This window comes from Diuraphis noxia, unplaced genomic scaffold (assembly GCF_037042655.1).
Source record: "Diuraphis noxia isolate RWA-SAM2 unplaced genomic scaffold, SU_Dnox_SAM2 contig0002, whole genome shotgun sequence".
Classification (NCBI taxonomy): domain Eukaryota; kingdom Metazoa; phylum Arthropoda; class Insecta; order Hemiptera; family Aphididae; genus Diuraphis; species Diuraphis noxia.
Genome location: NW_028301712.1, coordinates 62,339,149 through 62,353,332, shown reverse-complemented (window position 1 = coordinate 62,353,332; position 14,184 = coordinate 62,339,149). Strand labels below are relative to the sequence as shown.

The following is a 14,184-nucleotide window of genomic DNA, read 5'->3' as shown; positions in this document are numbered from 1 at the left end:
CCTTCTGTGACCCTACCTCTCGGGTAGAGATGCCCATTTTGTCATGATGTCTGATTTGTACCGGGTAGATGATCTGATAATAATTGGCTCCGATGTTCCGCACCAGCTCTTGGTTCTGTCGATAATCCCGCAGGAGCCTTTCCACTTCCCCTGCACACCAAATCGAAAATAAATAAACGAAAATAATAGTTATATATAAAGCAGCTGGCTAGGTTAGATCACAGTAACTATATTTTATTCCTTAAAATAAAAATTTATGGCGCGGCGTAGCAAGGGGGTGAAAAAGATATTGATTGCAACGTTTGGTAGATAAAATCTGAACGATCAGTTCACATATCACTACTTAAAGTATGTTATATTTTTGTACTTTTGATAATATTACGTATGTGACCAGACCTATGTACGACGTAATACATGCCATTATTATATTAATACATAGTGTTGTATAGTGTATACTCGTAAACTAATTTATGGTAACTTTGTACCTCATGCTTTAAAATCTCCACTTTCTGATCTTTAATATTAATCGACAAAATTGTATACATTTAAGATTTCTATGAGATTTTATTCAGTATTATAGGTGCATTAAATTTATTTAAATTTGTATATAATTCTCGAAAACTTATTAGGTAACTAATTAATATATTAGTTATTATTTACCTACTCGTATTGATATAACCTATTCATAATTTTTAATCATTCAGTAAATAATTATCCAATGATAAGGATATTTTTTTTTTTTCACAAACAATAACCTAACCCCACAGAGAATAATATAATATTATTATTTTATAAATGCAGTAATATTTCTGTTTTGACTAGATATCTATAAAATTACAGTAGGCACGCAATTTAATGACCACATTAATTATTCAATATTACTAATGCAGTCAAATTTTAATATTATATGCATTTAATTATTTTGAGTTAAAATTAAATTATAAAATAAGTGTAGTGCGTTTAAATATACAAAACTGTATTATTCGTGATAAGGACGTTTTATCAAATTCTTGAGATGAGGGAAGGGATGAAAATAATTTATGTCGGGCATGAGTAGAAATCACTAAAAAAATAAATATTGTTGCCAATTAATGTCTAGGCCTGACAAGAAGGTTATAACCACATACCAATGTCAAAAATAGATATATATTTTCTTCGGAAAAATATAACAGATATGTCTGGGTTAGGCCATTATTGATTTAAGCGAAACAAACAGACACGTCATACAACATTATCATGTCTAGATGCCATTCTTGTAACTGATTGAATTAAAATCCATCTCTGTAAATCACATTCAAAATTGCATACCACCGAAGGGGCAAAGTAACAAAGGCACGAAATCTACGACCCTGCAGCCGCAAGACATATTATTATATCCTTCTCTCAGTTTATCCAGCGCCGAGTAATAAAACACCTTTGAGGGGTTCTGCTGACGAATTATTTTTGTGATAGATATTCGAATAATATATTATTATAAATATAATGAATCATCAGACCGTATTATTTTTTTTTTTGTTCTTTGCACGTAGTTCTATGTCGCCGAGTATTATCCCAGCCTTGATAGAACGTAATAAATACGTAAATCTGTCCCATGACGTTTTTACAATCAAATAAAATGTAGAGAAAAAAGTATCAACTGTTTATCGTAGTCACAGTGGATTATTTTAAATATTCGGATTACTCGTATCTGTGTGGTGTGAATATCTAATAAAATACACATCTGATTAAAAATAATCGCGTAAAAACCTAATGACCATCGCCATAAAATTATGATCGCATTAATGGCACGAGAATCGTTAATGCACAGCTAGTATTCTTGTTATAACAATATTATTACGATTATAGACAATTTTAAAAATAAAAACACGTAGACAACTACGTCTACACCTGATACTGTCACGTCATTATATTGATTTGTTTATAATGTTTACGGTACGCTTATTGTTAATTAATAATAAAGTGTACAAGATACCGATATTGCCTCACGGGAGCAATAAGCAAAGTTTCCGTTTCAAAGTACACGTTTGTTGTAATATATATTCGCTATACACAGGTATAAAATACTCCTCGGGAGTTTGAATTATATTTTCGCGTCTCGTTGAAATTATTTTAATTTTCCTGTTCAGTACAGCGTTACAGTGAGCCGTTCAAACACATTGACAGGAAATCTGTGCGAGCATAACTCGAGTATAAGATAAAACATTTCACAAAACTATGTACAATCTGCGCATTGTTTGGCAAACAAGAATTTAATATTTTACAACATATATATCTGGTCAAAGAAGAGCTCGTTTGTGATAAATAAAACACAATATTGAGAACAATAATAATAATAATAATAATAATAATAATAATAATAATAATAATAGTAATAATAATAATTGTCCCGATATTATAACGATGTAGTTTGCGCGATTTTAAATTCAATTTTTGCCCACCCCCTCACTCATCACCGGAAGAAGAAGTAAAAAGGTTGATGATGAGAAGGGATGCCGAGAACGGTAGAGGTAGGTTGTCTTTTGTGCGACAAGGATGATAATATTTTTTGCAAAAGGAAATATTATTATTATTTATATATATAAAACATGAAAAAAATATGATAGAGAAATGCAAAGAACATCGATTGATGTGTAGGATATATAATGTAACCTTCTAGTAATATTTGAGTACAATAACTGCGCTCCGAGTATCTACTCTGATCAGCAGGAGATGGAAAAGCCGACCAGGAAACGGATAACAACGAAAAAACCTGAATGCCATTCCACCCTAACATCTGTATTCTGTATATAATAATAATAATAATGCTCGTCCTTAAGCTTATTTATATCTCTCAAAAAACTCCACACGCCGAATACCTTTTTTAGTGACATATTTTTTTACTTTTTTTTCGCATTCTTGTGGCGTTTTACACACAGAGAAATATCAGAGATTTCACTCATTTCACAGTGGACATTACAATATATTGTAATAGTATAATACGAAAATTCCATTAGAATATTATTATTATTACAATATACTATATAGAGTAATATATATTATACGCATGTGAATGACGTATATCAAATATTACATAATATAATATGTGCACACGTCGTACAACACCCGCTGAGGCGTTTTGAACTGCAGTGAAATTATGTTTATAAGGCGACGATCACGCCATGCTTCAATCGAATAATTATTCAGTTTTTTATTTTAATTTTAAGTATCCTACCAAATAATTCACGAGTAATGATTGTATTTTCAAATACTTAGATTTTTTTATGCCATTTTATGAGTATTATTCTTCGGTGATAAAAATTTGGTTTTCTCAAATGAGAATAAATTTGTTGTGAAAATTGTGTTGTTTATAAACTAAAATTAAAACGATTAGTTTCCTAGAGGCAAACTAAACGTTCTATTAGGGTAATAGTCTCGCATAATAAATAGAATATAACCTATTTAAGATTACAATTTACAAAGATGCAGGACTATGAGGATTTAAACAAATAATTGCAGCCATCAATATTAAACTATCGACATTTTATAATTTATAGCTGTGTCAGTATAATTATTAAATAGTAAGTACTAAATACATACTAAATAATATACTAAAATATTATATTTCATGTTTAATATGCATTAACACACACACACACACACGAAAAAAAATCATTTGAATAACAGGTGATCCAATTTTATTTTAAATTGAAATAGTTATTAATTAAAACTGCTTTAGACGGTGAAAATAATTTAAGTCTTTAAAAATAATATGTTCTAAGGGTATATTTATAAACCTCAGAAATTGTATAAAATCGTTTGAAGTTTATTTAATATTTGAGAAATCGAATGATTGAAATCGTGTATTGTTAACAAACCAAAATGAAAACAACACAAAATATTTATTTATTTATTTATTTTTGCTAGGTAACTACGTAAATCTTAATAAACTAACATTATCTCTAGCTATAGATAGCTTCTTTAATGGTATTTTATTAGTAGAATAAATTATTTTATCGACTCCATAAATTTCACGAAAACTTAAACAATTAAACAAATTTTAATGGTCAGATAAAATACCTTTATAATATATTTTATCACATTATTAAACTAATATGGTTTAATTACTTGTAATTCTTTAATAAATGCGTGTGATTTGACCCTCGATACTTGCATAATATACCTAACCTATAAAATAATGTGTACATGTTTAATTTAGTTTTTAAAAAATAAATGGAACATGCACTCGAGTTTTTTGATTACACGAAATTCTACTCATGCCATAATTTGTAATTCCAATTATTTATAAACAATTCAACAGTCAACACATTATACTAAATATCAGCTGTGTCTACGTTTATTGAATTTCGGGTGAACCAATAAATTGTTAGAACGCATTATAATGCCCAGTTCACTCACGACATGAAGGAACAATCCAGAGAATAGCCCATAAATTAGACTATTATTATTATTAATAATAATAATAATAATAATATGTATGATTCGATGTAATTTATCGCGTTTAATATTTTATTGTAAGTGGCTTACGAACGGTAATAATTTATTATTGAAAAACAGTTTCGAAAAAAGGACGTGCTAGAAAACTTAGATATGAAATTATTTTTACCGTTTAGAAACTAGGTCGAGTATAATATATATGGGATGGCCAGTTATTTATTTATTTATTATTTTTTTTTGTTTACAAAATATATTATTTCATGTTTAACAGTTCTGTTTTAATAGTTGAATAGATAGATACATTTAATGACGTAGGTAAAAAAAGTTATAATGACATTAATAACTGTTACGAGAATATTATTATTATACATCCGAAATCAATTAATATTATCTAATGTATTCTGTGAATAAAAAATGAATAATTAATTAAAACTTTTATGTGCCACCTAATCAATAATTGAATTTAAAATAATATTTATAAAATAACATAATTTTTTTAATTTTTATAATACAAAATTGAAAATATCTTCGATCAGAATAATTTGTTGTACAAATGTGTGATATATGCAATATCAATTTCCTATTATTAATAACCTGATGCTTTCAGTAAATAATCAGTGGAAACTTTTATGTGTACAAATTATAATTAAAATATAAATTATTTTAAGCCTATCGACATTAAACATTTTAATATCACTGTAATCCATTTTTATATATAGTATAAAAAAACTTTTAACGGCTTTAACTTCTTTCAAATTTTAATTGAAATAAATCGGTCGGAAAATTATATAGGTTAGGTTAGCATTACAAGTTTGCATTTTTCAATAACATATTTTAAATCTTATGCATTTTTCTTCCAAACTCAATATAGATACCTATAATCTATATATTTAATGTGTATTTCAGATTATTTTTAAGTTATTTTTTCGAGTTTATTAATTATTTGATATTTTAATAAAATGTAACCAAAACATAACTGTGTTAATTTAAATATACATACATTTTGATGAATTTAACATTTAATTTAATTTTAAGACAATATGAGTTGACTTATTCGTGATGTATAACAAAATTCAAATGACATTTCTGTATGATAAATTTGGCGTACTGACGAAATATCATTGACTAAATTTAGAATGACCAATATATAACGAAACTAATACATCAAAAATAAATGTATCGCCAGTAACACATATCACATGGGACATGGAAAAAATGTCACAAGTAAATTTTAATATAAACAAATTAAAATTTATACAAATAAATTTTATTTAATGATTTATATTACCTACCAATATAATCTGATAACTATATATAAAATATTTTAATATGTATGTATGCATATTAAACAATTGAATGACTTATTTTGTATTTATATAATTTATTTATTTTGAAAAAAATTTACATTAGTTATGGAAATGATTATTTTGTTTTTTTTTATTTTTTTTATCAACGATCAAATTAATGGAATCGTTTAATTTTGGTAATGCATTGGCCATTGATGTTAGCGATTGATTCGCCAAGCATTTCTATCCCATATTTTCTGTTTAATAATAAATTTATTCAAATCTATAATATTGGAATTTTGAAGTAAATTTAATGCCTTTGTTTTTAAATATTTAGATTTTATAAGTGTCCTGTGGCGATAATGCGATATTGAATTCTTTTTTTTTAAACGATTATCTCCCTTTTCCCTTTAAATCAAACACACTGGTTTAATAGCAATATTTATTATAATACATAATATTTCGCTGATATCTAATCAGTGACGATTCACTGACGATTCACATCGACAATAATTTTTCAAATAAAACATAAAGAAAAAATGACTTAAAATATTAACAAGGGAATCATATTTTATTAGTAATCAACAGTTTCACTTTCATGAAATATTTAGGGTGTAATGACTCTATGTATCTAAGTCATTATGTTTGTATAAATTATTATTATTTATATTTAAATATTACCATTTGAATAAAATGCGCCTTCATATGAATCGTTGTTGTCCATTTTGTAATTTAACATATTTCATTTTAATATATTTTTAGATTCTGAGCGTAGCGATGAATGTATTGATTTTACCATGATGTGTGTTTTTTTTTTTTTTTTGAGTCTGTCATCACGTTTTGGGGCAATAAAAATGCTTCGATTTTTGACTTCAGTACCTGGTTCGATCAGAAAGTGAATCTAGTTGGTACTTTGGGGGGTCAAAAGTAAAAAATTCTTAATACTTTTCTAAATAATTGAGAAAAACAAACTAAAAATTAAGGGAAAAACGGGAAATTTTACGCACACTCATTTTTCGACAAAATCGATTTTGGTTTTTGATGTAACTTTAAAAAAAATGACCATAGATACATGACATTTTCACCGAATGTTTATATAAGTATATTCTATCCACCATGCAATTTTCAAAAAATTTCGACTTAAGTTTAACTATTCATAGGCATATCAAATTTTCGATCATTATTAGTTTTTTTTTTTAAATTAATATCGATAAAAATTTATTTTTTTGGTAGAAAAGCTTGAAAATTTAATGCAAGGTACCTAGCATATTGTTACAATAGCAGTTGAAAAATAAAAGAAATTCATAGTCACAATTTTTTTTTATAAGCATTCAAAGTTTAAATTTTGACAAAATACGTATAAATCACGAAAATTCACAATTTATTTATTTATTTTATTTATTTATTTATTATAAGCTAGAAATTCATAAAAAATTTTCTTTTTAAATCTAAGATTTAAAAATTTAATATAAGATTCCTTACAAGTTTTTCAATCTTTATCACAAATAAAAATTCCACCGGAAATTCAAATTAAATTTTAATGAGCATTTGAAATTTAAATTTTTACAACATTGGATTTTCACTTTTAGCGATTTCCTTATTTTGGTGTAACTCTAAAACAAATTACCGCAGATACTTGAAATTTTGACTGAATGTTTATATAGGCGTTTTATATATTTGATAAAATTGTTTTGAGCTGTTTACTGACATTTTAATTTTTCAACTTTTTTAGTTTTTTTTTCTATAAATATCGATAAAAATGTATTTGTTCGGTAGAAAAGCTTGAAAATTTAATACAAGGCTTCTAACACATTGTAACAATAGAAGTTAAAAAATATTAAAAATTCGTAGGCACGATTTTTTTTTATAAGCATTTAAAGTTCAAATTTTGACTAAATACGTAAAAATTACGGCAATGTTCAAATTATCTTAGATAGAAATTCATAAAGTTTTTCTTTTTAATTCTAAGATTTGAAAATTTAATACAAGGCTCCTAACATATTTTTACAATAAAAATTGAAAAATAAAAGAAATGCGTAGCCACAATTTTTTTTTTACAAGCATTCAAAGTTTGAATTTTTACAACATATGTAAAAATCACGAAAATTCACAAATTATTTCAAACTAGAAATTCATAAAAAATTTTCTTTTTAAATCTAAGATTTGAAAATTTTTTGTAGAAGCATTAAATATATACTATATATACGTACATTTTTAAACAAAATTAATCTATTGAATCATTTATACACAAAATGGAAAAAGGTAAAATTTCCCTGATGTATATAAAAAAAAATGAGGCAGAACTGTCATATATAAGATGTTCTACAACGATCAATAATCTCCAAGAATGCAAAATTATAATATGATAATTCGAAAAAAAGGGGAAACTTAGATTCAGCTATACATATTATAAGCATTTTTACAATAATATTTCCAATGTATTATTTCATGCGTGGTTAATGACTGTATTTATAAAAAAAATACTATATTTAGTATTTAATTCATTTTAAATGTTATTTGTACATTTATTTTACGTTAAAAAATATCTGCTTAATTTATCTTGTAAAAGGTTGGGTAGGTAGGCATTATTTGAAAATAAAAAAGTTTATATCGATATAAAATTATGGTTCACACTAAACTACAAAAACTTCTTAAAATCAGAATTCGAATGAATTCAGTATTTAATAAGAACCTTTCGATGGTGAAAGTTCTCGATAAATCGCCCTGTATAAATATATATTATACAAGTTACATCAAATTTGAAACGGGGATAAAGCACTTTGCCATTTGGCCAATGCGCATCAAAGGACCATTTAGCAAAGTTAAGGGGATACGGATGCTTGTACAATACATCGTTGGCACGTATTAACCCGTCGTAAGAGGACGAGGGGGGGAGGCCCAATGTAGGATACAGATGGAAGTTCGGCGTGGAAGGAAAGTCGTCCTGAAATGCTTTGATGTAATGCGTGGCAACGAGGTGAAGGTAAAACGTAATCAGAATCAATTGACAGCACCGCGAATCGCTAACAGAATAATTGCGATTTCATTTCGGTTTTATTTCACCGTATTACACATTATAGTAAAAACAGTATATAATAATAATAATTGCTGAAAACTTGTAGCAATATAAGTACGCAATCACTCGCACTTCAGCTATACACTTGTATAGGAAAACATGGAATGATAATGAACTGTACTAGTATTAAAGTAGTATGTGCATATAAGGAAATATACGAACCGAGAAGAGGAGGAAAAAATTTGTGGATTCCCTTGAGTTTCCGACATGACTGCGGTTGACTATGAATTTTAAACAGCGTCGTTTTTGCAACATTGTGCATATTGTTCTCTTATATATCGACCCTTGTATACGATATTATCTCGGTAACATGTTTGTATAAAAATAACGTCACCTAAATAAATGATACGTTTTGGGTTTGTGTGAAATCGTGCAAGAATAAAAATATATTGTCGATATGGTAAGAATTATATCAGTGAGTATAATATTATTAAGCTGGTAGGTACCATCCATTGATTTTGAATCCAATACAACAGCAAGCTCTTTAATTGTGTAGTACTATTATTCAAATTATAAGGTATACAAATATAATTATTTGAAAATAAAAAATACTTGGGAAGTATTCAATTATTGCAAACTCAAATAATTTTATATATTTTTTTTACTTACAATTGATTGTGAAACTTGTTTTTATATTTAATAAATAATACTTAATAGTAAAAATAAACACTATATTAATCGATAATTTCCTATTAGATTACGTCTATTAAAATAATTTTCAAAATCTAATATAATAGATGCAGATTTTGATTCTAATTTATTTCTTGATTTTAATTACGTTATGACCACATTTGTTGACAATTCTGTTAATGGGGTTAAAGTTGTTCAACACAGTTCTTATTTTTATATGTTGATGTAAATTATTATATCTGATAAGTATTTAAAGTACGAGCATTTAAGCTTTTAATACAATAGTATTTGCAATACTTGGAAACCGGTAAGTACTAGACTTTTATCGAAATACAATGACTCAATTAGGTACTTAATATTTTATATTTATTTGTCTTAAAATAAATATACAGCCTAACGGGTATTAAAACGTCTGAATATGGTCGCGGTGTTCTTCGGTTTATATTGATTTCAAATGAACAACATTTGGATTTTGAAGTAATTCATAGAATTTATTTTATGGGGACGTGTTTATTATCAACGAACACCACTTGTGAATTAAGTACCTCAAAACGTTGATTATGATTTATTAAAATATTTGCACCAACAATTTTTAATACATTTTATTTACCTTATACATATTATATTATACACGATCGTATAAACTCACTAAGCGCGATCACCACCATTAAATTTAAACTTAAATTGTAAATTTATAAATATTCTGATCTTTGGAATTTGTATGTATAATTATTTAATACCAAATTATCAAATACTTATATTTGTTATTTCATTGATGGGGTTTTATTTTGTAGCGATATAAACTACTTTCACCACCTTATTGCATCATCTTTGTAATGTACATTTTTCAACGGATATATTATATATTTTTTTTTTAAATTTTGATTGTAAATCAAACTTGAATCATAGCTATTACAATGTATGTACTAAGAATAATTAATAATTATAGTCGATGGTGATAGGCTTAGAAAATATGAGAATTATGATCTTCAAAGATTATAGACTATAGTTATTAATATTAATCTGCAGAGGCGTATTTAGGCACAGGCCCTATAGGCCCGGGCCTAGAGCGGCGAAATTGGAGGGCGGCGAATTTCAACAATTTTTTTTTTACAAAATTAAAAAATTATTTTTCATTTGATGAAATCAAACTCAACTAATTTTTGTTCGCTCAAAATTAATCATACATATACATATATCTCAATGTATCTTTTTAATATAATATTATAATATAATAAATTGTATATTTAAATACGTTTTAGAAATAATTGTAGGAAGGATGAAGGGGGAGGAAGGCGGCGAATTGGAAAGTGCCTAGAGGCGGAAAAACCTTAAATACGCCACTGTTAATCTGTTGATGCATTTTATACTCTAGCTGCTAACATTTTTGTGTAATCAGTACTGCATATTGTTATTAATATTACATATTTTCAAAAATTAACCTAAACCTAATTCAAACCGTCATTAAATATAAAATATGATTAGGAAAGTGTTAGTGCTTGGTGAATCACCATGTAGTACACGAGTGTCACGAATTAATTGTGGCGGTATACACTTTTGGACTTCTAATGTTACCGTATTTGTATTGTTTAACTTGAATTATTATTTTGTGTACTGAAACTTTATGCTTTTTTCTAGTATTTTTTTTTTTTTTTTTTAAACTAATGTTATACTTATAATAAAATATAATATTTTATACGAGCGTGCCGCAAAATCTTTTCATACTGACACTTTATTAATAATTTATTATACAACTAAACTGTTACAGTCGAACGAACGAAAACACTTTAAAAAAGATAAAAAAAAATAACTTAATGGAAACCTTTCATGAGCGAGTTTAATGAGTTTTAATGAACAATATTATTACTGCATACAAACGATTATAATAATTATTAACAACTAACGAGTTGAAAAACGAAATGATTTTAAGCAACAATGTATCATAATTATTTTATTTTACAGGTGAGGTTACAAAAAATGAACCTATTTGTGTCATTCAATGTTTTTAAGATCGATTAAATATCGGTATGGCGTACATATAACTATGATAATATAAGTTGACTGTAAAACTCTGATTTAAATCACTGCAAAAAAAAAAAAAAAACTATAACGGACGAAATGATAAAATTAGTCGGTATGACAATCTATCTGCAGTTCCGATTCTACAAAACACGTTATGATATAATTATATTGTTAAAATTTTAATTGGAATAAATTCCAACATTTCATTGAGATATTTCAAAACAAGTGAAATTTCCGAGTTTGAAATACTTCAAAATGAAAATTTCTAGCGAAATATTTCACATTCATAACCCCAAGTGTGTACGATACGTGATACACATAATAATAAAATATTATAAACTGTCGGACCACCGTTTCTTTTATTACGTGATCGACGTTCGATGGCTCATGGCTGTTCAGCGGAATTAAATTTCGATTGGGGTGGCCCGCACACTTGTTGCTCGCGGAAATCATCGCACGACGTGATTTACGATTTACCACTCTGATGTGGATGGATGCAGAGATATTTTTACACCAATTCAACCCCCACCCTTCATTCGTAGATACGCGTTGGCGATTGTTTTGAGAATAAATTATTACATTGTATCGCGAACGCGATCGTCGTCGACAGAGCAGCTGTTACCGGATAAAACCACATCAAAATATTTTAATAATATAACCATACTCGCCGAAATCGATTTCATAAAGTTATCACATTGACATTCACATCATACGTGACTCACGATTTACAAGACGATGTGGAAAACCAATCGAGGGGCGACGGTGAGGATAACCAGATTATGTTATGATGTTGAGGTAACCGACCGAAGGATGACGTTAAGGTAGCCGATTGAGGTACGGTGATAAGAGTGAGAGTCATCTCATTCTGGAATAACAAATATGCTATAAAATCACTAACCAAATCTTAGTCTTATTACTGTCGGAAATTTACAAGTTACACGTGTGTGAAGTTAGCGAGCCCCCAATTACCACTTTGTCTTAATTACACTGGATTAATTGTAAGTTATGAAGTCTAATCGGTAAGCAAGTGTAATTTAGTTGTTTGCTGGTTTATTTTGGAAAATTGGGATGATAGTGTTAACTATGAACTACTTTAAGTTAATTTCAGTTACAACAATGCTCTCAGAAACTTACAAAACCAACTTACAATTACATAATAATTAAGCTGTATAACTTAAATTTGCTTGTCGTATTTTGGAAAAACCGAGGGGCGGGGAAGTAGAGTGAATACAGCAGAGTTAATTTTGTGCATATTATCTTTGAATTGATTTACTTTTGAAATCAAATTTCTCCTAATTTAACTTACGATCACTATAACGAATCGATCAATACCACCTACAATTTATGCAGCCAAATTCACGCAAATACTAGTCACGTAAGGCCGGTGCTAGAAATAAAATTACAATTGACAACCACATACACTCGTTAATTGACTCTGCTGATCGAGTTATCTACAAACTGAAATTTAAAAAAATTCTTTCTTATAATAATAATAATTTTGTTTGGAACTTTATTATATTGTCATCTGAAAGGTTCCATGACCCCAAGAAACTATGATTGATAAAAACAACGAATCAAACAAAACTGCATTAAATAGGTTATACATAATTTTTTGTAATCGAACGTATATAATATCAAACAACAATATTAGAAATTTTCTACTTAATATAATGTGTATTCTAAATCACAGACTTCTATATTAACTAGATAAGTATAATGCTATTTTCTTGGTTGGTAAATAATATGTTATATCATATATGTATAATATTAATTTATGTTTTATTTTATTTTATTGTTTCTAGAATTGTTGTTTGTAACAAAAAAAAAAATTATTTCATTTAATCCTTATAAATTTTGTGTATGCCAACCAACAAAATGGCGGTCATCCTCGTGCTAGCTGCACTGATAACAATCTGAATAATTTAAGAGTACCTTATCTAGTCAGTATAGAAATCTGTGTTCTAAATTATATTCAGAAGATATTAGGTATATGCAGCTAGTGTACCATATATTATATTGTCTAAACAGAATTATACGAAAATTACTTACATTCAATTTTCTAATACTAAATACTAATATTACATAGGTAAGGTTTATCAATATCTAATTAATGGAAGTAATGGATTTTAATTATTTATATGTCATTGACATTACTATACATCAGTATGGGTTATACTTAAAATTAGGTGAATATACATAATACATATATTGAACTTTAATATTTAAATGCAATGTGGTTACAACTAATATTGACTTAACTCTGTTAAAATAAAGTTTATCTTTTTTTTCAATTGCCCGTGAGCTTAGTAAAAATTGTTTTCGTCATTCTCTAAATAGTAATAGTAATAATAAAATATTTTGTCATTAAACATTTAAGGCATACTACAATTTCACGAGAATCACAAAATATTTTTTTATATATGTTTTTTTCCAACTTAAACTTATTGATCGTGATTCTGAAATAAACTTAAAAAATCCTTTTTTTGACTGTCGTCACTTTTTCTCGCACCGACGAACAATCTCTATAAAAGGTTACGAGGGATACGACTAGCGATCGACCTATTTCGTATCAGTGAAATATTTATATAATATTGGATAAGCTACTGACGATGGTAGTGGACGTATCAATATTATATTCAAATATACACGTGAGTATACAGTTATATACCTTTATAAAAAAAATAACGAATTTCCATCATATGAAACATAATTAAACTTTCAGGATTACATTATTAC

At 27.3% G+C, this 14,184-nt stretch overlaps 1 protein-coding gene across 6 annotated transcripts in view; it reads right to left on the bottom strand.

The window, feature by feature from the left end:
- mmd (disintegrin and metalloproteinase domain-containing protein mind-meld) overlaps positions 1-14,184 on the bottom strand; it is a 258,307-nt gene that overhangs the window by 78,652 nt on the left and 165,471 nt on the right. For all 6 annotated transcript variants that reach the window (XM_089218714.1, XM_089218712.1, XM_089218708.1 and 3 more), the window contains one exon: positions 2-150. In XM_089218714.1, the coding sequence (XP_089074840.1) occupies positions 2-150 (149 nt within the window). The remainder of the gene's footprint in view (position 1; positions 151-14,184) is intronic.